Source organism: Leptonychotes weddellii, chromosome 1, assembly GCF_054177405.1.
Source record: "Leptonychotes weddellii isolate Sample4059 chromosome 1, ASM5417740v2, whole genome shotgun sequence".
Taxonomy (NCBI): Eukaryota; Metazoa; Chordata; class Mammalia; order Carnivora; family Phocidae; genus Leptonychotes; species Leptonychotes weddellii.
Window position 1 is genome coordinate 130099360 of NC_138369.1, and position 26746 is coordinate 130126105.

Consider the following 26746-nt stretch of genomic DNA (forward strand, 5'->3'; position numbering starts at 1 on the left):
AGTCTCCAGCATCCTCAGCGGCTGCGTGTGGAACCTTGTGACCTCATGACAGCTATGTTTCTCAGCTCCTGCTTCCTGCTGCAGAGCTGGGTTTGCTCCTAGTTCAGCCTCAGATTCTGATTCTTGGGAACACATCAAGAATTACAATTTCTTGGGGTGCCTGGGTGGCTCAGTCGTTGGGCGTCTGCCTTTGGCTCAGGTCATGATCCCAGGGTCCTGGGATCGAGTCCCACATCGGGCTCCCTCCTCGGGGGGAAGCCTGTTTCTCCCTCTCCCACTCCCGCTGCTTGTGTTCCTGCTCTCGCTATCTCTGTCTCTGTCAAATAAATAAATAAAATCTTTAAAAAAAAAAAAAAAAGAATTACAATTTCTTGACCATTTCAAAGGGAATGAAGCTTCTCCTCTGCTCCTCTCCTCCTCTCCTTAGACAGGAGTGCTCCCAAAAGGCGAGAACTCTGTTGTAGGCTAGGCTGGCTACTGGGGTCACAGGGTGAGTGGGTCTTCCCTTACGACATTTCCGGTGGGAGACGGTCATCCTGGGAGTGCATTGTGGACAGCACAGATGCAGCTGGTCCAGTCTGCACTCCAGCGGTCCAGGGCACTGCAGGGGCAGGCCTGTGGGCCAGAAGGCAGGAAGGGTCACTGTCAGGATTCATCGGAGGTGGGTACCTCCCTCACCTCCAAGTGCTTCTACTGGGCCTTGAATACTTACACTTGAGGTCCTTGAGGGGCTACAGCAGACCCTGGGAAATGCCTTTTTCTCCTTGTAAGATCTTTATGCCTTGAACTTGTTTTATTGGCTGAGGTACTTCTGTAGACATTGACTTTGCTTGAATGAAAAATTATATCACAGATCGTCTTTTCTCTTTGACTTCTATGATTATTTTCATATATAACTCAAAAGCACACTTAAGAATAGTAACATTATTAGCAAAATTTGCATGAGACCAACAGAACTGGATGGCAGTGTTGGATCAGTGTTTATGTTCTGGTGTTGATGGTTACGGAGAGCTTATGAGGAGACTGTCCTAAAACTTAGGGAATGTACACTGAACGGAGTAGTGAAGTATTATGGGTAGTGGGGCATCAGGGCTGAGCACTTACTCTTAATGGTGCAGAAATGTTAACAGTTGGGGCATCTCGGTGAGGGATGCATGGAAGCTCTGTGCAATTTTTTGGTTTGTACCTTATATGTAAATTTGAAATTATTTCAGAATTTGAAAATATTTTTTTAAAAGAATACTAACATTTGCGTCAAGGAACTTTCTGCCATTGTCAGATCCTAATTCTTGTTACCATTTATAGCCCAAGGAACAAAAACAAGAATACTGAAGAACAGAACTTGATTGAGAATGACTTTCAAAACCTGAGACTGCAGCAGACGACAGGCTTCACCAATCTCGGAGCAGATGGGAGCATCTTCCCTAAAATCAGGGCAAATGTCTCCAGTCAGCCACCGAATCCCTATGCACACCAGAGAAGCATGCCCCGCCCTGACTACTAGGTGAGTCAGTGGGCTTGGGAGGGAGTGGAATGCCCAGGGCAGAGCCGGGACCCGGCCATTGGATCTTCAAGTCCTGGCTGCAGGCTTCTTTGTTTTTGTTTTCCAATCAAAAGAGAAAGATTAGAGGATGCCCCTTCTATTGTTTTTTTGGTTTTTTGCTCCCTCCTATTGTTAAATGGCCACCACTTGGGTCCCTAACACTGACCATCTATGTGACTTTAGACACATCACTTAATTTCCCTGGCCTTCTATTTCCTCAGCTATAAAAAAGAAAAACAATTTAGATGCCCTTAAGGTCCCTTTACATTATAAACTTCCATGGATATGACTCCAGTCATTGTAATGACAATTCCCAGGCTGTTTGAGGATCTAGGACCCAGGTCAGGCCTGGGGAGAACTGTTGAATGTAAACATGGTTCTGTCCGATCCTTCTAGCCTTACCATATCAAGGCAAATCTCTCCTTTCCTTCCCCCAGGCCTCAAGGCATAACCCAATCAGTTTTCTACAGAGATAAGGCAAGTGAGGCTGGTGCTATTTTATTTCCCTTGGGAGGACTATTCATTAGATTTGTATTGGATAATCATGCCGGCATTGCTTAGTGTGGTCTTGAATGTATCTTTAAGAAGCAACTTTGATGGGGAAGGGCGCCAAGGGGACTGAGCTAGAAGGAAGGAAGGTGATGAGGGAAGAGAAAAGGGGGCCAGAGAAGAGAGAGGTTAAAAGAGCAGCAAGGAGAGAAATGACTTCCTAAGGAAGTGAGAACGGGAGGAAGGGAAAGGGGGAGAGATGGGGGGAAGCGTAACCAGAAGAGTGGAAAAATAAAGAGGATGAAGAAGGCAAAGGATGCAGGAGGGCGGCAGAGAGAGCTGAGGATAGGGGCAGAGACTCAGCGTTCTCTGTGCCCATTTCACTTCTGCAGACTTCCCCAGCGAGCACACCGCCCGCTGAGGATCTTAACACACTATGATGACCATTCTGGGAAAACGTGGCTTATTTCTATTTTGAAATCCCATGATTTATTTTGCACATAAAGTTTTCTTTAGTCGTGGAAGTCTAAATAATGTTTCATGTGTGTACAAGGGGTTGACTCGCACCAGGAGCATCATGTTGGGTCAGCAGCAGCCGAGAATGGGCGTCCTATGGGAGTGCCTGCTGGCCCCACCCAAGGTGAACCTTAACCAGCAGACTCATTACAAACCTCCTTTCCTCCTTATGGGGAGAGCTTTACATCAAGCGTAATCTCTAAAGAGAACCAACCCCTTAGAGGTAGAATAAGCATGGGATTTAGAGCCCGGGTTAGAAGCCTTGCCCTTCTGTTACTCGTATCAGCTGTGTGATCTTTGACAAGTTATTCGACTTCTCTGGGTTTGTTTTCTCATCTGTGAAATGGACGTACGGATTTTTCTCTCATAGGATAAAAATCAAATAAGCTAATACGGACAGGGAACCTAGAACAGTGACTGTTCTAATTTGAAAAGTAGTATTCAAATACTGTTAATTGAAGTAATGTTAATAATTTGTTAATCTAATTTTTCTCAGAGGTTTCGGTTGCAATACTTCTAAGAGTTTCTTCCCCCCTTCTCTCTTTTTGTGTAGAATGGTAAAAATTGGGGACCATCCATGGCCCTTGGCCCAATGTAGGAGCTTTTCTTTTGAGTGTTTAAAAGACCAATGGAGAAGTGAGCAGCCAGGAGGATCTGGCCTTTGGAATTCCTCTGCCACCCAGGACCCAGCCTCTCTGGATAAAGTTGTGACTGCTTTCAAGGAATGCTGCCTGTTTGCTAAGTACCTAGGAAATTAAATGCATATAGATGCTATTAGCATTGCTAAGATAGTTGATTTTGTCCAATCAGTACAGTGGTTAGGTTTCTGGTTTTGTTTTTTTTTTCCTGGTGGGGCAACAGTAACCATTTCCAATCTAGAGGAAAGCCCCCCAGGATTGTTGACTCCTGGGAGAATGTTGCTTTGAGTTGATAGCCTACAGATCTGTAACCTAATTCTGAGAGACTCTTACGCACCAGCTATGGCGGTCCCAGGGCATGGGAAGAAATACCATCTTCTAAGGTTCTCGGGCTCATTCTCTAATAAGTTAAAATAGGATGCTACTTTAGTCCCTCCAGTGTAGGCATTTCATCACCCTTGCCCTGCCAGGAGCTTGTGACCTGGCCTCACACCAAGGAGACAGAAAAAAGACCTGCCTCTCAGCTTTTGGGGGAGAAGTGACTGGGAATGCAGGATCTTTTTGATGTTAATTAGAAGGCCCAGACTAGAACTGCCCACCATGGAGTACATCCTAGAGTTTTGTTTTGTTTTGTTTTTTTTAAGATTTCATTTATTTGACAGAGAGAGACAGCGAGAGCAGGAACACATGCAGGGGGAGTGGGAGAGGGAGAAGCAGGCTTCCTGCGGAGCAGGGAGCCTGATGCGGGGCTCGATCCCAGGACCCTGGGATCATGACCTGAGCTGAAGGCAGACGCTTAACGACTGAGCCACCCAGGCACCCCATCCTAGAGTTTTTGAAATGCCAGTAGGTGGTAGAGGTGGGGAGGGAAAAAAACCCAAAAACCATAACCAGGAGTGAGAGGAACAGAGGCAGAAGGGAGCTGGGCTGGGAGGATGAGTGTGGGAGAACGCTCGCTGGACCCGCCTTCATCCTCAGATCCTCCTCCTCAATGAGCAAACGGACATTTCCTCCAGTTCACGTCCTACCCATGACTTGGAGCCTAAGGAAGTGTGAAGACAACACCCCAGGGGCAAGAGCTGGAGGTCACTTTGAGAAACTGCAGATTCTGTTTGGCTGATGGTGAAAGAGGGAGCTCGTGCTCTGGCTCCTCCGCTCCCAGTGTCCGGGCTCAGGACGCAGAGTGCAGAGGTCCTTCGTGGAGGCCCCGGCCTCCGCTGTGGCCGCCCGCGCGCATGCAGACACACCCAGCACACACGGTCTTTAATGTTAATAGTGTCCTTGTTTATGCCTAATGTCTGGTCTCCTTGCAAGTTATTTTTATTTGTTGTTACTGTTACTTGTTCTTGACTATTAACTGTAAGAGGTAACAAATAAAGTGTCTTTGGTAGGTGGCGTCCTTCCTTGTGTTTGGGCCCTTCGGTGATGCACATAGCAGCGAGTCTCCCTTTCTCTTTCTTTTCTTTCTTTCTTTCTTTCTTTTCTTTCTTTCTTTCTTTCTTTCTTTCTTTCTTTCTTTCTTTCTTTCTTCTTTCTTTCTTTCTTCTTTCTTCCTTCCTTCCTTCCTTCCTTCCTTTCTTTCTTTCTCTTTCTTTAACTTAAAAAAAAAAGATTTATTCATTTATTTTTAAAGTGGTGGGGAGGTGCAGAGGGAGAGGGAGAGAGAATCTCAAGCAGACTCCCCGCTCAGCATGGAGCCGACACGGGGCTTGATCTCATCACCCTGAGATCATGACCTGAGCTGAAATCAAGAGTCTGACACTTAACCAAATGAGCCACCCAGGCGCCCCTAGTCTCACTTTCAATAGCAAACATGACACATGGCAAACTAGATTGATATCTGCAGTCCTCATTAGGGGCTGTTAGATCACCCAGGGTAATTGTTTAATCGTGTAGTAGATGTTTCTGGCTTCTTCCCCATGCACGTCCTACTTCTCTCCCATTATGAAGCAGCCAAGCATTTTGGGTGGGACCAATCTGACCCCCAGCTCCAACGGCGGGTCTTGGTTGGCCCAAGCCAATCAGTGGAACCCCATTCCCCCTGCCAGTGATAGGTTTAGTGAGCACACGGCGTAAGTGGATACAATTAGAATAAAGCCTTAATTTTAGTAGAAGGCTTGGAGAAAGAAACTCTTTGTTCTCTTAACAAAGTGGGCTTAAGGATGTGAGGCCTCAGACTGCTTCAGTTTTGCTGAGCTGACACACAGAACCATGGAAAAATGGAGCGGGATCTCTGATCAGACCATGCCTGAAGCATCTGGACTTTACTGTTGGTCCACTGTGAGTACTATTTTTGGAGCTGAAAGCATCCTCACTGACACCACTCATGTTTACTCTCGTGTTCACAAGGCTAGGTGGTAAATGGGATAAAAGAAACACTCTTAGGAGCTATTAATACCTGTAAAGACATTAGCCATTAATCAGTTCACAGCAGCAGAAGTAATGTAGATGTAACTTAAAATTGGTTGGCTTTTGGGTGCCTGGGGGGCTCAGTTGGTTAAGCGTCTGCCTTCAGCTCAGGTCATGATCCCAGGGTCCTGGGATCGAGTCCCGCATCGGGCTCCCTGCTCAGCGGAGAACCTGCTTCTCCCTCTCCCTCTGCCTGCCTCTCTGCCTACTTGTGCTCTCTCTCTCTCTTTCAAATAAATAAATAAAATCTTTAAAAAAAAATTGGTTGGCTTTTTAAATATTTTTTTTTTATGTGAGAGAGAGAAAGCAGGAGCTGGGAGGAGAGGGAGAAGCAGGCTCCCTGCAGGGAGCCTGACACGCAGCAGGGAGCCTGACGTGGGGCTTGATCCCAGGACCCCGGGATCATGATCTGAGCTACCCACGCACCCCTACATTTGAAGATGATTCTGGATTCAGTGTTAGAAGCAGGCTGTTGGAACCTCTTTCTAAAGAGTCCCACCTTCCTTGTGGCCCACTGCACCTCAGCATGCCAGTTTCCATCACTTCGCGAATGTCCTGGGCCATACAAACTCTGGGCTTCATGACCAGAGTATCATCCATTTTTCACAGGCTTTCATTGCTATTGTTTAAATAAAAGGAATGCTCTAAATAGGCATATGTGTAATGTTTATGAAAAGGACTTTCACATTCAAAGTTGCTTTTGATTCTTACATAATATGACCTACAATTCATTTGTTTCTGCTCACTGGGAACTTTGCAAAGGTTTTCCAAACTGATTGTCCCACAGCCTTGGAGGGCTGTCAGAATGAACTTTCTAGGGGCGCCTGGGTGGCTCAGTTGTTAGGCGTCTGCCTTTGGCTCAGGTCATGATCCCAGGGTCCTGGGATTGAGCCCCGCATCGGGCTTTCTGCTCTGCGGGAAGCCTGCTTCTCCCTCCCTCTCCCACTCCCCCTGCTTCTGTTCCCTCTCTCGCTGTGTCTGTCTCTGTCAAATAAATAAATAAAATCTTTTAAAATAAAAAATAAAAAAGAATGAACTTTCTAAGATGTGAATCTGGTCACGCTGCTCCCTTGCTTAAGGCTTTCAGGGGTTCTCCACTGAGAGGCGAAAGCTCACAGAACTGAGGCTGACTCCCCTGGCTCATCACTGGTCACCGGGCAGGTACCACCAACCACTCCAGCTTTGCCTGATGCCCCCACCCCACCTTAACCTGCTGCTCCACAAACAACCTCTTCATACCTCCATTTCTCCACTCATGCTGTTTCCTGCACTGGGAAAGCCCTTTTCTTAAAATCTTACTTTAAAAAACTGGGGGAGGGGGCCCTGGGTGACTCAGTCAGTTCAGCATCTGCCTTCAACTCAGGTCATCATCTCAGGGTGCTGGGATCGCGTCCCGCATCGGGCTCCCTGCTCAGCGGGGAGCCTGCTTCTCCCTCTGCCTGCCACTCCCCCTGCTTGTGCTCTGCCTCTTCCTCTCTCTCAAATAAATAAAATCTTTTTTAAAAAAGCCCTTTCCTTCAACTAATAATCACCTCCATCTGTCTTGATCAGCTAAACCATCATCCCCTCTGACCAGCTTTTTCCAGTCCTCTCCTTCCCCCCGTAGTCCTCTCAAGTAGAGGTATGCCTCCTTCACATCCCAACAGCGTCCTGAAGCCACTTACCCCAGGAAAGAGGGGGTGCATGGTGAGTCTGGGTTTCCTTCTGCCCCGCACAATGCCTGGCATGGAATATTAAATGATTGTGAAACAGCAATGTAAAGTGGGCTCTCCCAGCTCGGGCTTGAAGAGTGTGTTCATTACATGGTGATGGTTCATTGTGGTGATGGTTTCACAGGTAACTTAAAACTTGTCCAGGTGTGCACTTCATATACGTCTGTACATATGTACACATGCTTATTGTATGTCAGTTATACCTCAACAAAGCTATTTTTGTAAGTGGGGGGTGGACTCTTACACAGGGGCCTCTCCGACCTTGACGGAGGCATCTCTGATCATAGCCCTAGGACAGGACAGGAACATGTACGTGTTATTCTGCTGGTCTCTACATTGGACTGAAGGTCCTCTAAGGTCAGCACTGGGGGAAATGAGCTGGAGACAGGACGCTGCCCTGCTGAGAGGTTTTAAATCTTCTCAGCTGTATGTTGAAGTCACCTGAGAAGATTTAAAACTCGCAGATGCCTGGATCTCAGAGCACTCCATCGGTCTAGGGCAGCCTGAGCATCGGGATTGCTTAAGCCCCCGGGGAGACTAGAATGTGCAGCAGATTTTGAGAATCACTGTTTTAGATCAGTGAGTGGTTTGGCTCCTCACAGCCAACACCCAGATCACATCATTTCCCACTCCTTCCCCTGAGAGTCTAGAAACCAGGAGTCTGTTGTGCACAAGAAGCTTCAGTGGGTTCTGAGGCTCCTCTGGAGAAGGAGGACAGACACCAAAACAACTTGAGACTCAAATCTCTGGGCCAGTTTTGCCCCCGAACCAAAGTCCCCCCAACCCTTCCTAGCGGCTGGGCAAATTCCATGGCCAGTAGGTGGCACTGTATCCTTTGACTTGCAGAAAACCCAACATCTGGTAGGGCAGCTCTTTCAAAAGGCTCCTTTGACATCGTTAATTTTGAATGCACTAATTCTGAATAATTTCCCCTTGACTTTTTCCTGGTCTCTTCAGTGCTTGCTCTTGTGCCAGGGGAACATGAATGTTAGCTCACTCTTGTAATATTTGCTCCATTTTTACTGGGTCATTAGAAATCATACATGCTTCCCTTTATTGGCTCTAAAATACCTGAGTATTGAAGTAACGTTAATATCACATTATGGTACATAAAATTTGATACAACTATTCAGATAATCAATGTTTTCTTTTTTTTTTTGAGGCGGGGGACAGGGAGAGGGAGAAAGAGAATCCTTTTTTTTTTTTTTTTAAAGATTTTATTTATTTATTTGAGAGAGAGAATGAGAGAGAGAGAGCATGAGAGGGGGGAGGGTCAGAGGGAGAAGCAGACTCCCCGCCGAGGCGGGAGCCCGATGCGGGACTCGATCCTGGGACTCCAGGATCATGACCTGAGCCGAAGACAGTCGCTCAACCAACTGAGCCACCCAGGCGCCCGAGAAAGAGAATCTTAAGCAGGCTCCGGGCCCTTCTCTGAGCCTGACGCTGGGCTCTGTCTCAGAACACTGAGATCATGACCTGGGCCGAAATCAAAGAGTTGAACACTTAACTGACTGAGCCACTCAGGTGCCCCATCAATGTTTTACTTCATGGTGATTTTCCAAAATAAAAAAAGGAATCCATATTCATTGAAAAATTCTTTAGTTAAGATAAACAAAATGCCACCAGTGGAAGGTCTCTTACATCAGCTTTCATGAGGTGAGCAGGTCTGGCTGGGTTTTTTATTTTTTATTTTTTCCATTTTTAAAATTTAAATTCAATTAGTTAACATATAATGTATTATTGGTTTCAGAGGTAGAGGTCAGTGATTCATCAGTCTTATAGAACAACCCAGTGCTCATTACATCATGTGCCCTCCATCCTCCTAACCCCCCCTCCCCTCCGCAACCCTCAGTTTGTTTCCAGTGATTAAGAGATCTTGTTTTTCTCCCTCTCTGGTTTTGTCTTACTTTTTCCTCTCTTCCCCTATGATCTTCTGTTTTGTTTCTTTAATTCCACATATCCGTGAGATCATATGATAATTGTCTTTCTCAGATTAACTTATTTCGCTTAGCATAATACCCTCTAGTTCCATCCACATCATTGCAAATGGCAAGATTTCATTTTTTGATGGCTGAGTAATATTCCATTGTGTATATATACCACATCTTCTTTATCCATTCATCTGTTGATGGACATCTGGGCTCTTTCCAGTTTGGCTATTGTGGACATTGCTGCTATAAACATTGGGGTGCAGGTGCCCCTTCGGATCACTACATTTGTTGTCTTGGGGGTAAATACCCAGTAATGCAATTGCTGGGTCATAGGGTAGCTCTATTTTTAACTTTTTGAGGAATCTCCATACTGTTTTCCAGAGTGGCTGCACCAGCTTGCATTCCCACCAACAGTGTAGGAGGGTTCCCTTTTCTCTGCATCCTCACCAACATCTGTCATTTCCTGACTTATTAATTTTCTGGCTGGGTTTTTTAGAGAATGAGGTTGGGGAGAGGCCTGGGGCACAATATGGGGATCTTCCCCTCAACTTCCAGGCTATGAAATATGGGTTCTTTTATTCAAAGAAGCTTGGGACAAAATCATCAAAGTCTTAATTCCTGCAAGCCTGATTTTCTGAGCCCACAGTCACGACCTATGGTCCAATAGGAGAATTTTCGGCTGCTACCAGGTGAGACAAGGAAAACATTCTGCAAAAGTCAGTTCTGAAAGGTTTGGACTAGGTATCGAAGGATGAGTCAGAGTTTACTCGTTGGAAAAGATCAGGGATAAAGCCTTCTGTGAAGAGGAAACACCAACATGCAAAGTTGAGAATGTGTTTATGAGGCTGAAATGCTGGGTCTGGTGCAAAGGGCCTTGTGTGTTTTATCACCAATAGATTCCTGGTCTTCCAGTTACACCGAGTATGTACCCTGCCTTCTTTTTCTGAAGAGCAGGCTAAACAACTATAATTAATGAGGCATTTACTCAAGTCCTGTCTTCTGATGTAGAGTAACTTGCAAGCCCTCAGTGGTCTCTTTGGAAGGAGGGAGACCAGCTTGCTCAAGTTATGGCTTGTGCGCCTTCCGCCTCGGGTCTGGCTTGGCTCTGGCGTGCACACCACTCAGAAAACGGTGATTTGGTGACCTCGACGAAGAGCCACAAACCCCCACAGCTAATTACATTTTGGCCTATTGATCTGAGGGTGAAAGGCCCTGTGTTTGCTGTCAGTGAAGATTTAATTGTGGCTGGGGACAAATGCTGGAAGGGCAGCTATAAAGCACAGTTCTCTGTGTAATGAAAGGCCTACTGTAACCCTGGAAGGGCCACCTGTTGAACATGACTTCGACGACTAGTAGGTCAGAGCTTATGCCCTTAGAAGTCATTTAGGTCTGCCTCTCAAATTTAGGAAGTGCAAGGCAGACTCAATTAATAATTATTGAATGCCTACTATGTACCAGGAATTTTAATTTTATTTTTTTAAGATTTTATTTATTTATTTAAGAGAGAGAGAGAGCGCACAAGCAGGGGGGAGGGGCAGAGGCAGGGGGAGAAGTAGGCTCCCCACTGAGCAGAGAGCCAACAACTCGAGACTCAATCCCAAGACCCTGGGATCATGAACCGAGCCAAAGGCAGATGCTTAACCGACCAAGCCACCCAGGTGCTTCAGTGTACCAGGAATTTTTAGATGCATTTACTAACCTGCACAAAATATTTTCTAAAATAATCACAAGACCACCTATTTGATGACATTGCACTTTAGAAAATATTAAGATATTACTGTATATTTCTTTAAAATACACAAATTAGGGGCACCTGGGTGGCTCAGTTGGTTAAGCGACTGCCTTCGGCTCAGGTCATGACCCTGGAGTCCCAGGATCGGGTCCCGCATCGGGCTCCCTGCTCGGCAGGGAGTCTGCTTCTCCCTCTGACCCTCCCCCCTCTCATGTGCTCTCTCTCTCTCATTCTCTCTGTCTCAAATAAATAAATAAAATCTTTAAAAAAAAAAATTAAAATACACTCAAATTATATTAAGACCATGTAGTCACACTGAAGATCAAAAATTCCAAATGAGGGACGTCTGGGTGGCTCGTCGTTAAGCGTCTGCCTTCGGCTCAGGTCATGATCCCAGGGTCCTGGGATCGAGTACCACATCGGGCTTCTTGCTCGTTGGGGAGCCTGCTTCTGCCTCTGCCTGCTGCTCACCCTGCTTGTTCTCTTTTTTTTCCTCTCTCTCTCTGGCAAATAAATAAATAAAAATCTTTAAAAAAAAAAAAATTCCAAATGAGGCAGCTGTGATACCATAGAAAGAAGCGTGGTCCCTGGAGTCAGGAGATCTCAGCTCTATCACCTATCACTTCTCTAAAGCCCCAGTGTCCAAGTGGGGGAGAATAAGGTATTTTTACGGTGGTTATTTGTATGAATGATACATACCTGGCTGGGCACCATCCTTTGGGCCTCTCTGAGTGTGGAGACCCTTAGAATTGTGTTTGTTTTTGTGAGGAAGCTGGAAACCCATGGAACTATTTGAAAATAGAATGGTTTTTAAGCCAGGGAGTCTCCTACACCTGTGCCAACAGGGCTCCTACCTCCTTGCACTTGAGCTTGACTGCTAGGCTCAGCTGACACCGGAGCTCTGCGGGATGAACTGTTGATGCTGCCACGCTGGTCAGCTATGATTCTTAGCCACATTTTTTAAAAGTTTTATTTATTTTATATTCTATATATTTACACACACACACACACACACATATATATATGGAGAGAGAGAGAGAAGGAGTGCATGCATGCACATGTGGGTGGCAGGAGGGGCAGAGGGGGGAGGGAGAGGGAGAGTGGAGCCCAAAGCAGGGCTCAATCCCATGATCCTGAGATCATGTCCCGAGCTGAAATCGAGTCAGTTGTTTAACCAACTGAGTCACCCAGATGCCCCAAGATTTATTTATTTATTGGGGGGAGGGGTAGAAGGAGAGACTCTCAAGCAGACTCCCCACTGAGCACAGAGCCTATGTGGGGCTTGATCCCATGACCCTGAGATCATGACCTGAGCTGAAACCAAGAGTTGGATGCCTAACTGACTAAGCCACCCAGGCAACCCCCCTCCCAGCCACATTTTTTGAGTAAAGTCAAGTATGGCCTCTGCAAGTCTTGTGGTCTAAATGTTTAGTTGAACCTAGGAGGAACCTGCAGTAGGCACAGCAGGCATCATGTTTTATGATCTCTGAAATGTTAGAGCAGAGGGTGACCTATCTCTACTGAAGCCAGGGAAGAGGAAACTATCAAAGAAGGAGCTTACAGTCAGAATAACTTAGCGAGGGAGCTGATGGAGGCTCCTGAGACATCATTTAAAGAGCTGGGGTGACCATTTGCAGAGTCAACTGTCAAGACAGGTCTTCACAGTCTTCCCATGGGCCTTGCATCCTCTGTTAAAGGGCAGTGGTTTTTTGAATGACAATTTTTAGTTGGTACAACAGGTTATGTAAACCAGAGCCTGCTGCCAAGTGCCAAACACATCTGACTTCACAAGTAGTAATTATAAAGCCAGGTCTGGCATGGACTAGAGTCTTCTCTTTCCACATGAGCAAACTGAGGTCCAAGGAGGGGCAGGCAGTTACATGGTTGTTTAGCTAGGTTATGGCGTTGAGACTGGAACTCAATCCTTCCGATTTGGAGCCCAGATCTCTAGTTTTCCTCTACTAGCAATTAAATACGAAGAGCTATATTCTACAAAAGGGCAGCAGCCCCTGCACACAGGCCAAAGTTGGGTCCCAGGCTGGTGGCTTGATGTTACTTTGCAGGGCTGTTGGCCCTTGGCTTTTTGCAGACCCAGTCCTGGAGCAGCTACTCAGTCTCCACCCCCAAACTAGGCCCCCCAAAAGAGGTAGGACGTCAGAAGCTTGTCCTACCTTTTGAAAAGCTGCAGAATTCCTTGGAGCTAAGGCAAGGCAGAAGAGAGAGGCAGGAAAGAAGTCAGAAGTGGAAGGTAAGGGAATGGAGTGTAGGCGAAAAGGAGGACAAAAAGAAGTGGTACTCAAGTGGCCAGGGCAAAATGCTGGCTCAGCTTCCGGGAGGATGTCCGAGTTATTGGCTTCTTCCTCTGGTCTGCAGATGTCTCTGTCCTTGCCTGTGTCCCTGGTGTTCACTGCTCTCTGTCCCGTCCTCCTACTCTATGGCTTTTCCCCAGGCCATATCTGCATGGACCACACCTGCGCTGTGTCCCTTCCCCATGCCCTACTCACTCCTTTGTTCCTGCCATTTACTCTTGAAGTCCCTAGACATAATTAATTTAAAAGGGGTGTGTGTATGCTTGTATTCATTCATTTTACTTTTAATTGAAATAACTGGAAAAGAATCTATGCCTTTGGGTGGTGTGAGGTAGCTTCCAGAAAGAAAGAAACAAATTTCAATGGCTCTGTTAGAGTGGAAAAGGGGCATTTTGGGAAGGACACCAGTGGTCTCCTCTGCGTAAAATTGCCCTATGGACAATTTTAAAGAAAAGTTTTCTAAAAAAAAACCACTCATGCCAAAATTAGCTGAAAAACATAACAACTTTTACTGTAATTTTATTTATGGATATTATTTTTAAATGTTTTAGTTCATGAAAGCCAGAAAACATACATTCCCTCTGGAATATATAATCTTAAAAGTATTTTCAAAACAAGCCTTTGAAAAATTGCTCTCAGAAAGATTTAGTAATGAGTGTTTTCAGAATTGATAATTATATGAACAGAGAGGGTGAAAACACACAACTTATTTACTAAGGCTGTGCTGGCTACTTCATAAATAAGTTTAATGCTCACATATGTTTCTTAGCTTCAGAGAAATACATTTGTACATTAAGAGCAACAACAACAAACAGAAACCCCTTTCCTTATTGTTGAAAATCTCTGTCAAGACCTGTTTTGTATTCCATTTCTCAGTGTGAAATTCTACCCACCTCAGGCTTGGCATAACCCCAGTGTGCATGCTTAACCCCAAAACAAACAAAAATCTCTAAAGAACCTACTAAAGGCCAGTTAACATTGTAGGCTATTTTCACCAAAATGGGACCTGGTGTGCTCACCATGACTCATCATTTGCTCACCTCCCGTGTTTATCCAAGCTGGAGTTTGCCTTTAAGTCTGTCCTCGTCAGTCCTTTAGTGGCTGTAAACTTTTGAGAGTCAGCATAGAGATTATTTTTTCCTAACCAGGACCATGTCATACAGGAGGAGAAAAACCTATAAGGAACAGGTCACGATCCCAGGGTCCTGGGATGGAGTCCCCACATGAGGCTCCTTGCTCAGTCGGGAGTCTGCTTCTCCCTCTGCCTGTCACTCCCCCTGCTTGTGTGCGCGCTCTCTCTGTCAAATAAATAAATAAAACCTTTTTAAAAAAAGGAACATTTTCCTATAAAAAGAAATAGAATTTGGTATTTTTAAAATAAAAAGTTAATATTAACATTAAAGAAAATTTAATATATGTTTCATAGCCCTATTAATTGCTGCAAAAGAATTTTGTGGTATCCTGTCACCAGGGTCATTCATTTCTTGCACTGTGACAAATCCTAGGCATGACTATTAAAGCAGAGTAAATGAAGCATATTACCTAAACTAAGGTGAATATGGTAGGGTTGTCTTCCACTCCCACCTTGAACTTTTTTCCCTACATATTAAATTATGACTATGTATTGGTAAAAGATTTTTGATCTGGATTGTAAATTGAATTTCAGAATATGACAACTCACTCTGGGAGTCAGTTAGCATGTAAATCTGAATTGTGAAATAGAGAAGTTTTAATTAATCTGATTTTTAAGTATTTAAGTATATATTTTTAAGTATTAAGTATTTAAGTATGCTCATTACATAAAATTTACCATCTTAGCCATTTTATTTATTTATTTTTTTTAATTGATTTTTTTTTAAGATTTTTATTTATTTATTTGACAGAGAGAGACACAGCGAGAGAGGGAACACAAGCAGGGGGAGTGGGAGAGGGAGAAGCAGGCTTCCTGCGGAGCAGGGAGTCCGATGCAGGGCTCGATCCCAGGACCCTGGGATCATGACCTGAGCTGAAGGCAGACGCTTAACGACTGAGCCACCCAGGCGCCCCTATCTTAGCCATTTTAAAGTGTACAGTTCACTGGCATTAAGTGCACTCACAATATTGGCCACAATCACTACAATCCATTAATTTCCAGAACTTTCCCATTACCCCAAACCGGAAATTCTGTACCCATTAATTAATGACTCCCCATTCCCCCCCTCTCTCCAGGCCCTGGTAACCTCTATTACACTTTCTGACTCTATGAATTGGTCTATTCTAGAGACCTTAAATAAGTAGAATCGTACAATATTTGTCCTTTGTGTCTTGTTTATTTCACTCAGTACGTTTTCAGGGTTCATTTGTGTTGTAGCATGTGTCAGAATTTCATTCCTTTCTAAGGCTAAATAATGGTCCATTGTATGTAGATACTACATTTTGTTTATCCATTCATCTGTTGATGGACATCTGAGTTGTTTCTACTTTTTGGCTATTGTAAATAATGCTGCTTTGAACAAGGGTGTACAGCTAGCTATTTGAGTCCTTTTTTTTTTTTTTAAATTATTTTGGGTATATCCCCAGAACAGGTGTTGCTGGATCATATGGTAATTCTATGTTTAACTTTTTGAGGAACTGACCTTGTTTAATTTTTATTTTTTTTAAAGATTGTTATTTATTTTATTTTATTTATTTATTTATTTATTTTTTTAAAGATTTTATTTATCTATTCATGAGAGACAGAGAGAGAGAGGCAGAGGGAGAAGCAGGCTCCCAAGGAGCAGAGAGCCCGATGCGGGACTCGATCCCAGGACCCTGGGATCATGACCTGAGCCGAAGGCAGACGCTTAACCATCTGAGCCACCCAGGCGCCCCTAAACATTGTTATTTATTTTAGAGAGGGAGAGTGCACACGCACAAGCATGACTGGGGGAGGGGCAGAGGGAGAGAGAATCCTCAAGCGGACTCCTGGCTGAGTGTGGAGCCCATCCCCCAACCCATGAGATCATAACTTGGTCAGAGATCACTAGTTGGAGGCTTTACCTACTGAGCCACTCAGGCGCACCCCCTCCCCCGTTTTAAAACTAATAAGAAACAGCGGTGCGTGGGTGGCTCAGTCTGTTAAGGGGCTGACTCTTTCTTGATTTTGGCTCAGGTCATGATCTCTGGGGTCACACCCCTCCTTAGGCTCTGGGGTCCTGGCTCCTTACTTAGTGGGAAGTCTGCTTGAGGATTCTCTCTCTCCTTCTCCCTCTGCCCCTTGCTCCCCACATCCCCTCATGCTCGTGCGTGCACACATACTCTCTCTCAAATAAATAAATAAATCTTTAAAAGAAATAAATAAAATAAAACTAGTAAGAAACATAAAATTTCTCTGGGTTATCCTTGCTCAAACTTTGAGAGTCAAACCCAATCCAACCAGCAGTCTCCTCCAAGTCCAGAAACTCAGCAATGATCAGCAGTGGGATGCGCCCGGGGCAGCTACAAGGGAAGCTGTTCCAGGAACTGTGAGAAATGCTGACTGTCTCCCCTTCCTGAGGGGGTGCATCAGTGCACCCTGACTTTGCTGATTAGAGGAAGTCAAAGTATTTGAAGGGCATTTCTACCCTCCAGCTTAATAAAAAGAATGAAGAGTTCTAGAACAAGATAAAAGCCACAAGCCAGAAGCCAAAAACTTCAGAGGGATTAGAAGAGGCATTTTCAAAGTAGTTCTAAGATAATGGAGCATGGAAGAATGTTGCCATCATTTGGGATTCAGCAGCTTAGGGCAGGTCTGGGCAGGTTGGGAACCACCAGGTGGCACAGGATGGGGGCAGATTTGATTGCAGCACTTTCCAGGTGCAGTCTAGGTAAATATGGGTCTGTAACTCCCCATTCCCCTGTCTCTCCAGCCCCTGGTAACCTCTATTATATTTCCTGACTCCATGAATTTGCCTATTTTAGGTATGTCATATAGGTAGAGTCATACAATATTTGTCTTTTTGTGTCTCGTTTATTGCACTTAAGCAAATAAGGGTCTGAACTGTGAAACACTGTGTTGTGGGCGGGAAGGGGAGGCACAGATCAGACATCAAAAGGCTTAAATTTAGAGGATGCTAGATAAATGCCAATTAGTAAGCTTATCAATGCAACATTTACTCAGTTTTTGAGACTTAACTTTCTTTCCATCTGTGCCAGACAAATCTTCTAAAATCACCACTTGGCGCACGTGAGCTCCCAGTTCAAACTCTCTCTCTAGCTTCCCATTATTTATGATCATTGCCTCCCAAGGCCACTCTCTTGAGAGGCAGAAAGACCTACGATAGACCCAGGGTAGCCTCTGTAGCACCAATTCTACTGGAAAGTATTTGGGGATGAGTGTGACTGTTACATCAGAACAAACATGGGGATGTTACAGAGTACAATGTTTGCATGCAGTTTACCGACGAAATGCTGGCCCTCAGTGAAATTTGGAGCTTTGCCCTTAGGCACAATATACTACAAGAATAAGTTTACTTCCCTAGGCATCAGGGCACCACCTTGGCAGAGTTTGGGAGTGGAAAGGGGCACAAATGAAGATGCATGGATAACAGCAGGGTTGTGGGGAGGATTAAGTGAGTTAAGGTGGTAATTTAGCGCAGTGTCTGGCTAGCAGAGTGTATTCTGTCCGTGCTAGGCGTCCCGTTACTATTGCCTTCCACAGGAAGGCCACCTCTTCCCTCCTGCCTATGAACCATTCCAGTCTTAATCCACTCATCGTGGCCCAGCCCAAGCCTACCTGTCCCTTCGCGCGCGCTGTCAGGGGCAACTCCACACTCTCAGCTCTTGGTGGCCATTTCAGAACCAGCTCAGACGTACAGGATAAGCTGAAAGCCCGAACATCTGTTTATGAGTTTAGCTCCACGAAAATCGCCAGTGTGTCGAGATAAGGAAAAGGAAGGATAGCGGCATATCGTCCAGTCTCGAATCCTCGGAAAAGGCAAAGCGTTAATGAGGGAAAAGTGGACTTTACCCGTGCCTCCAAGCCCCACATGCCCTCCCTTCCCGATCAAGCGCCTCTCCCCGTATTACACCGGCAGGCGCTTCCGTAGCTCCTCGGGCGAGCGCGCGGCCGGCCGTGCGACTTCGAGACAACCAGACGGCCACGGCGGGATCTCACGGACCTGCTCTCTCTCCCGATGTCAACCCAAAGTAATGGGGGGGGCGTGGCCCGCCCCCTCCCCGTGGCGCCCGGCTGCTAAGAAAGCACCGCGAGACCCTCCCTCGCGACTCCCCCCGCCTCACCCCCAGCAAGGGCTCCAGAAGGGACTTCCACCTGGGAGTCAGGGGCTCCGAGTCCCGGGCAGGTCCCCGCGCGGGGCGGAGCTGGCCCTGCCCGGAGTTCGCCCCGCCCCGCCCCGCCCCGCCGTAAACTGACCGTGTGGCAGCCGGGCGGGGGCTTGGAAAGGGGGAGAAGGGGAGGAGAGAGGGAGCGAGGAAAGTGGAGCCTGGCGGGCCGGAGGGAGGAAGGGAAGGGGCGGAGGCGGAGGGCAGAGTGTGGCGGCGCGCCCCGGAGCACAAGTCGGGGCCCCAGCGCGGAGTCCAACCCCTCCCGGGCCCAGAGTCGCCCGCCGGGGCCGTCCCGAGCAGCGACTCCCCCCCCCTCCCGCCCCCCGGGCAGCCCCGGGACTCGGCTGCGAGCGCTGCGGGAGGGATGGTGGCGGCGGGGCGCGGGCCAGCGCAGCCGCCAGCGTCTCCCGCCCGGCCGCGGGCGCTGTGAGCCGGGCATGCGGCTGCGGCCCCCGGCCCTCGGCCCCCGCGCTCCGGCCCCGGCCCTGGGCCCCTGCGGAGCCCGCCGCCGCTGAGGCCGGGCGTCCCCACCATGCCGCGGGCCCCGGCGCCCCTGTACGCCTGCCTGCTCGGGCTCTGCGCGCTCGTGCCCAGCCTCCCAGGTAAGCCGGGCCGCCCGCGGCGCCCAGAAACTTTGTCGGGCGACGAGCCGCCCGCAGGCGGCGTGGAGGGCCGGGCGGGGGGCGCCGGCTGAAGGGGAGAGCTTCTTCTGGGCCCCCCAGGTGGGCGAGTCGCGGGGTACGGCCGGTGTGGGGCTCGCGAGGTGCGTGCGCCACCCCGCGCGCAGCCCGCGGCCGCCCCGGCGCGCTGTCGTCGGTCGTCGGTCAGTCCCGGGCCGAGGAGGAGCCTTCCCTTCCTGTGTAAACAGCCTTGCCGGGCTGCTGACGGCCCGCGTGCGCCCGCGCCCAGTGCCCGGGAAGGGCCGCCGCCAGCCCTGCGAGGGGGCCGGGGCGCCGCACTCCCCGGCACAAAGCGGCCCTTGTGGCCGGCCGGGGGCGGGCGGGCTGCGGGGAGACGCCGACGGATGCCACCGGTGCCCCGGTCCTCAGGCGAAGGGCAGCAAGCGGGGCGGGGGAGAGACCCGGAGTCCTTGCTGGAGCCACGGCTTCTCGGGCGAGGGCTCGTCTCTTGGAACTGCGGGTGCTCGGGGCCCCTTAGCGTATCCTAGGGTTTCACTGCACCCAGGCCAACCGCCTTCCTTTAAAGTTGTAATCCCCTCGCTTCCTCCCCCAAGCCACCGCAAAACCCGAGGGAGACCGGCGTCCCAAGCCACAGCCCCACCTGGACTTCCCAACCTGATTCCTTCTGCATGGCTTTATCCCGAGGTTTACAACACTCGCCCCCGAACATTCCCCTAACTCTCGAGGGTTCTGGGGCGGAGGGCAGGGCGTGTGCGATTGCTTTGGCGCGACCCTGCCAAGGGCCGGCGGCTGTGTGAGGACCCCTCAGTTACCTGCTGTAAGTTTTCGGAGTTGGGAGACGGCTGGATATGGCAGTTAGGAGGCCCTAGAGGGAGGATGCTCTGTTTTGCGCCTGGCGGCCAGGCGGATAAGCCACCCCCAAGCCCTCCAAAAAAAGCAGGAAGCTCCAGTCTTTCTCCTTTCCCGGAGGAAATAATTGTGTGCTGGGGTGCTTCATTGCTCCACTGGCTTGCAAGCCCAAGATACTTGATTGCTCTTGCTGCCAAGGGCTGCCAAGCGAGAGGGGACTATTCCCCTGTGGTGCCTCATTTGGGAAGCCAGATGAAGGTTTACCCCTGAGAGGAGGAGGGTTCTAGGCAAACGAAAACTTCCTTCAGGCCCGAATTCAGACTTAATACTGTAGCAAGATTTCTTTAACGGGAAAATAGTCACTGTAGAGCTTGGAGCAGATCAGTGGTTTCCAAACACCCATCTGGCAGCCAGCACCTATTGATGTTTTCCTGCGTCCTCGGGGAAATGCAAAGAGAAAGATGAAGCTTGTGTCACACACAGGAGTTTGTCTTTGCCAGTGGTCCCCGGCCTCACAAGGACTGTCCTTTAATTTGAAATTACGTCTTTTTTATTTTTGGTGGGAAAACTTTTCATAATTTATAGTGATGATAGAGGCAAAATAAAAAATCTGGCAATCCTGTATAAACTTCCCCTCCTCTTTTTCTCTTTGTTTTGTTCTGTTCTTCATGTTCTGTGAAATCCCAAAGTTTGGAACTGCTAAAGGAGAGGATTTCTAAGTACCCCTACAGCTTGACATTCCCCTACTCTAATAAAAACTCAAATTTTGTTTTTAGTTGTGAAGAATTCTTTTCATATATTGTTTTCCATTTGCGTTGTGATTTCTGTTTTTCACAGTTCACGTGTATCTTCACAATGATCTCCATTTATTCACTTGGGCCCAAAAGGGCGAAGTGACTTGCCCACTCTCCTTGTCTGCTGATCTCAAAGCTTCTCAGTCCAGGGCCCTTTGTCCTCCATGATGCAGCTTAGGTAGGGAGAAAAGCATCGGGCCATGGTGGTTTCTCTCCAGCTCCTTCAGAGCTCCCTTTTCTTGCACTGTTGCCCTATGAGAGCTCAGCCAGCCCGCTGTGGGTCAGCAGAGCCAAGGTACGGCAGGCAAGCCCATCGCTGGCTTCCAGACCTGTCATCTCCCTCTTAGCCCTGGAGCTTCTCAAGGTTAGAAGGGGCTGACTCATACCTGTGATGTCTCCTAGTGCCCCAGTGTTGCTGAGCCAGCCTCAAACAGAGTTCAAAACAGTTTTTCTTTTCTCTTCCTTCCCTTTTCTTCTCTTTTGAAGCAGCGCAGGTACTTTTCCCAGAGCATGTTTCCTGTCTTGCTGCTAGGAACATGATTGGAAAGAAAAACCTTCATTGCCCAGTGAAATAAAGAGTTGACCTGCAGGGCCATGCCTGCCTGGGTGTCCCGAGACCAGGGGCCAAGTTGCCCATCTGTTGCTTTCTCTACACTTCCATCTCTGTGCCTAAACCAGGAAACAGACTTTTAATTTAAGAGGGCTCATTTCAAACAAGTCTCTGGCAGGCTGACAACCCCCCCCCTCTTCCCAGAGTTATCTCCTGCTCTTCTCATCCCGTGGCCAAGAGCCTCCAGACAGGACTTTTGGACATGGTCTTCCCACAGAACCAGCGAAGGGTTTCTGTGGGGTGAGGCCTTTGCTCCCCGACAAGGAAGGGGAGGAGCGTGGTATTGATCTTGCTGCAGGACTGGAGTCATGTTTGCTATCATTGTTCATTAAAAAAAAAAAACACAACAAATGTTCTTTCAGGAAATGCCCTGCAAATTAGAATGCTCTGAATCCTAAGAGAGCCCTTTATTCTGTTTTGTGGGCTCCTGTTGGCAGCACTCTGCCCTGCACCACAGGTTCCGTGGCCTGTGAGAGGGCCGCTGGAATTCGGCCTTGGCTTTGCAGCTCTCTTCAGGTAACCAGGCCTAGGTTTAGAAAGAACAGGGCAGCAGGATGCAAACAGTGGGCTTGGTTTGGAGACTGCTCTTTAGCCCAGGTATTTACATTTTAGCCCCACCAGCCTTGAATGAGGGGGGCTTTTTATAAAGGGGATTGAGGCAGAAGAGGGCAGGGTCTAATTAGCTCTAATTAGTATTCTCCTCCTGCTTGTTCTCCGTGCTTATTTAGCTACTGAGGCAACGGAGAATTAAAATATCTTAAGTAGTTGGCAAAAGGCTTTTTGTCCTGGTTACTAGCTCCGCTTCTTTAGCCAGCGCCTGACACTTCTGAAAAGTTTCGAGGATATCAGTAATGTGGAACAGTTACGCGCTGCTTAAATAATAGCGTCCTCTGCATGTGGCAGTGTGCAGCTGGGTTGGAGTGGGGGGGAGTCTCTTTTCACAGGTATTTTCTCTTGGCTGGGGTGGGGGGAAGGCTTCAGAAAGCCCACTGCTATAGTTTGTTTGCTTTCTTTCCAGTTGCATGGGATTAATGGGCTTCGTAAATATAAAGGAACACTTTATGTATAGGCACCCACTGTTTGTGAGGCTCCTTCTTGCTTCTGTTGAAGGCAGGGTTTGATTCCTGGGCCACCTGGTGAAAAGTGTGCTCCCAGGCAGGCCTTGACACGTCCCCTATGCTGGATGCTTGGAGGGGGAGGTGGTGTGGCCTGCTTTCCTTACTAGATCCCCTCCCCCCCACCCTCCTCCTCCAACACCACCTAGGATTTTCTCCCCTCCCCCGCAGATGGGGACTTTTCCTGCCCTTGTCCCTTTTACCTGTTTGTAGCTCTCAGAGTGATTCTGTTAAAACTCAAGTCAGATCATGCCACTCTGCTTAAAACCCTCCAGTGGCTTCCAGGAGTCCTGACAGTGTCCCGCCCGGCCTCTCCATGCACTCTGACTTCCCTGACTTTATGTTTCTGGCCACTGCTGCTGGTGCCCTTCACTCTCCATTCTTGCCGCGCAGCAGGGCCCTCCCCGGGGCCTGGGATACGCTCCCCCAGGTAGCTGCAGAGCCAGCTGCCTCCATCCTGCAGCCTTTTCTTGGTGGTCTCCTGCTCAGCCAAGTTGTCCCTGGCCACTGTCAACTAAACCTCCTGCCCCATATTCCTCCTGTCACTTTTCTTTCCTTGATTTTTCTCCAGAGCCCTCATCATCTCATGTGCTCTCTGATCTTGTTTACTGCCAGTACCCCCCAAGAGGATTCTCCTCCAGCCAGAATATAAGCACTGTGAGGGCCCGGAGTTCCGTCGATTTTCTTTTTTTTTTTTTTTAAGATTTTATTTATTTATTTGAGAGAGAGAATGAGATAGAGAGCATGAGAGGGGGGAGGGTCAGAGAGAGAGGCAGACTCCCCGCCGAGCAGGGAGCCCGACGCGGGACTCGATCCCGGGACTCCAGGACCATGACCTGAACCGAAGGCAGTCGCTCAACCAACTGAGCCACCCAGGCGCCCCCGTCGATTTTCTTTATCAGTGTGTCCTCCATGCCTAGGATAGTGCCCAAAGCATATTGGTTCAATGGATGGATGAGCTTGAGTCTTGGGGAGGTGTGTACACGCAGGGCGGGTGGGGCTTGTTCAATCCTCTGCCCCTTGCTGCCTTCTGTCACTGGTTTTGAGGTCAGGGACTGTGCACGTAGCTTACTAGTGGGAAACATTTGGGGAGAGAGAGACCTGTTTGAATGTGTCAAGGTTTTTTGAGCGGGAATAGATGATAGAGGCCATATATTGCACCCCCTGAATTGCTTGCATGAGGATACTGAGGCCTGGAAAGGGTAGTGACTTGCCAAAGGTCATGGAGCCAGGAAGTGGCAGAACCAGTGCTTGGATCTCTCCTGCCTAGGATAGCCTCTCCTCGTCCCCTAATTGCAGCCCAAATGTCCCCTCCTCTGTGAAGTTTTCTCTGCATCCTTTGGGTAGGTGGAATTGGCCTCTGCTTCCCTTGCTCCCATAGGACATTCTGTTAGAGGGACTAGGGGCTGGGGGGAGGGGGGGGTCTCCCTCACGTGCTACATGGCAAATTGCCCAGGTCTCATTTACCTTTAGGTTCCTGATAACAACCACAATGGATCCCCCTGCCCCCATCCCACTACCTCATGGTTTCAGTGTCTTTAGAAAACCCCTCAACTTTCTAAAAATGTAAAACAGTTTTAGATTTACAGAGAAATTGAGAGGATAGTACAGAGAGTTCCTATATACCCCACACCCAGTTTTGCCTATTATTAACATCTTACCTTAGTATGGTACATTTTTTACAATTAATGAACCACATTGATACATTATTATTAACTAAAGTTCATACTTTATTTTATTTAAAAAATATTTTTTTTAAATAGGCTCCATGCCCAACATGGGGCTTAAACTCATGACCCTGAGATCAAGAGTCCCATACTCTACTGACTGAGCCCATCGGGTGCCCCTAAAGGTCATACTTTAGTCAGATTTCTTTAGTTTTTACCCAGTGTCCCTTTTCTGTTCTGGGATCCATTCAGGATGCTACCTAAATTGAGTTACCATGTCTCCTTAGGCTCATCTTGGCTCTGTTTCTCGGTGTTTTCTTGTTTTTGATGACCTTGATAGTTTTGAGGACATATTTTGTCGATTGTCCCTCTATTGGGATTTGTCTGATGTTTTTCCTCATGATTAGACTGGAATTATGGGTTTTTGGAGGAGGCCATAGAGGTAATTGATTGCCATTTTAAAAATTATTTTTTGAATAGGTAATATAGTCACATGATATTTTTATGGTGTAACAGTTGTACAGTGGAGAAATTTGTTTTCCATTCTTCTTGCCCATCAATCTAGCATATTGCCCTGACCCCTTCCTGGCACAGACTATCCCTGTTAGGTTTCTTAACGTATCCAGAGTGTTTTCTATGCGTATGTTACAAATATCCCTCCCCTTATGTTTATTGAAAGACAGCACTATCCACACTGTTGTATGTCTTACCTTTTATTTCTAACTTAGTGATATATCAAGGTTAGCTTCCTATCAGTATATAGGGAGCATGCACATTCTTCTTTAAAGCTGCATATTACAAGCAATCATATAAATTGGTGTTTTATTTAATTAATTAATTTATTTGACAGAGAAATAGCAAGAGCAGGAACACAAGCAGGGGGAGTGGGAGAGGGAGAAGTAGGCTTCCCACCGAGCAGGGAGCCCAACGTGGGGCTTGATCCCAGAACCCTGGGATCATGCCCCAACCAAAGGCAGATGCTTAACGACTGAGCCACCCAGGTGTCCCTAAATTGGTGTTTTAAAAATACAAGTGCTATCTGTCAAGCTGGATGTTCTGCAGATGTGTGATATTCAGAAAAGCAGTCTAAGATGGGAACTGACCAAGATCAAGCCTTCCCAGGGCATATTTACAGTTTATGGTAACATCTTTGGATCAATGACTACTTAGTTGCTAGATTCTGAACCAGAAACATTTTGTTTACTGTGTAAGAAATGTGGGGGACGTGGTTCAGGGTCTGGGGAGAGGCTTTCCAGTGGCTTGTCACTTTTTAAAAAAAAACAATAATGAAATGTTTTTATTTTCTGTTGTCTTGACAACAGTGACTAAAATGTAATTTAGGACCATGAGAAGCCCACTTCTCAGTTGAATCATGAGGGTGACACACATACAAACTGTTCCGAATATCATGGTCTGTTATTGTTCATGTGTTTTCTAGGGTGAGTATACACCCTATATCCTCATGATGCTTTTCCCACTGTCCCTGCTGAATAGCGTCATGTCCCCTCTCCCCCTGCCAGTATTGGGTCATTCCAGCTTGGTACTGGTTTCTGTTATCCCGCTGAATGTCTCGGATCAGGAAATTCCACCTGCTGGATATGTGCTTTAGTAGGTGTTGTGTGACCTTGGACATGTGGGGTGGACAGAAATGGGGAGAAGCTGCAGGGAGGGATGCTGGCAGGAGGCCCTTGCAGGAATCTAGACTGAGTGCAGAGGGCTGGCTCGGGCACTGTGGGGCAGGAGGGGGCAGGCAGGAAGGGTTGGATTAGGAGAAACATTTCATAATCTTGAAGGAATGATCGACCGGACATGGTGGCTGCCTGGATATGACTGATGAAAGAGAGGAGTGAGTGAATGAGTTTCGGAAGGAAAGCATATTTTTAGATTATGGTTTGCAGTAAACCCTGGCTGCAGAGATATTAAGGGCTGCAGGCAGTTGCAGTTGAGCTGGAAATAGTCACAGTGCAAACCAAGAAAAGCTGTGGCCATCGTCTGGGCCACCAGCGCCTATTTCCATGACCTAGACACAACACTTTGACATTTGTGAACTCTAGCTGTTTGACTTTTTATTCATTGCTTCCGTCCTTTCAAAATGCTGTTGGTGCCGAGTGAGTGACTCATCCAGCCAAATCCAAACTCTGAAATATTAATAGGTGGAGAGAGGAGAGATGCCAAAGGGAGGAGCCCTGGCACTGTGGCATGTGTCAGCACCCAGCCTAGGCTCTGGGTTCCGGGAGTGCCCGTCTGCTACCTGCTGCCTGGCACCTGGAGCTCCCCGGGAGCAAGGCCTGGCTCATTCATCTCTGTATTTCTAGCATCCCCTAGTCCAGAGCTTAGCGTTTAGTACGTGCTTAGTGCAGGCATTTTGAATTTGAATGTGTCCCAATAGCAACCTCATTTTAGAGGAATCCTTTTGAGTGCAATAAAACGACTTTACTATTGCATGTGAATATGCGATAGTAATAGAAACAATTAGTGAAGCAGAACAATAAATATTTTACGATTGTT

General features: G+C 47.5%; 2 protein-coding genes and 1 long non-coding RNA gene across 8 annotated transcripts in view; 2 read left to right on the forward strand and 1 right to left on the reverse strand.

The window, feature by feature from the left end:
• The window catches only part of MUC13 (mucin 13, cell surface associated), a 29191-nt gene extending 24609 nt beyond the window's left edge, over positions 1-4582 (forward strand). For 4 of the 5 annotated variants that reach the window (XM_081832511.1, XM_081832525.1, XM_081832529.1 and 1 more), the window contains 2 exons: positions 1306-1504; positions 3102-4582. In XM_081832511.1, the coding sequence (XP_081688637.1) occupies positions 1306-1504 (199 nt within the window). In that variant the 3' untranslated portion in view covers positions 3102-4582. Of the gene's footprint in view, positions 1-1305; positions 1505-1980; positions 2268-3101 lie in introns of those variants that run through there. The other variant, XM_081832516.1, reaches the window with a different exon arrangement.
• LOC145723776 (uncharacterized) lies at positions 363-18507 on the reverse strand. 2 transcript variants are annotated; one of them, XR_014149043.1, is made up of 4 exons: positions 18307-18507; positions 18012-18202; positions 713-829; positions 363-615 (listed from the first exon to the last, which is right to left on the reverse strand). It is a non-coding gene; the product is annotated as an uncharacterized LOC145723776 (long non-coding RNA). The 2 variants fall into 2 exon arrangements; XR_014149042.1 differs by lacking the exon at positions 18307-18507 and having other exon boundaries at positions 18012-18299.
• Positions 18508-18731: 224 nt separating this feature from the next.
• ITGB5 (integrin subunit beta 5) overlaps positions 18732-26746 on the forward strand; it is a 103082-nt gene continuing 95067 nt past the window's right edge. Inside the window, exon 1 of the mRNA XM_081814949.1 lies at positions 18732-19164. Within this exon, the coding sequence (XP_081671075.1) occupies positions 19095-19164 (70 nt within the window). The 5' untranslated portion in view covers positions 18732-19094. The remainder of the gene's footprint in view (positions 19165-26746) is intronic.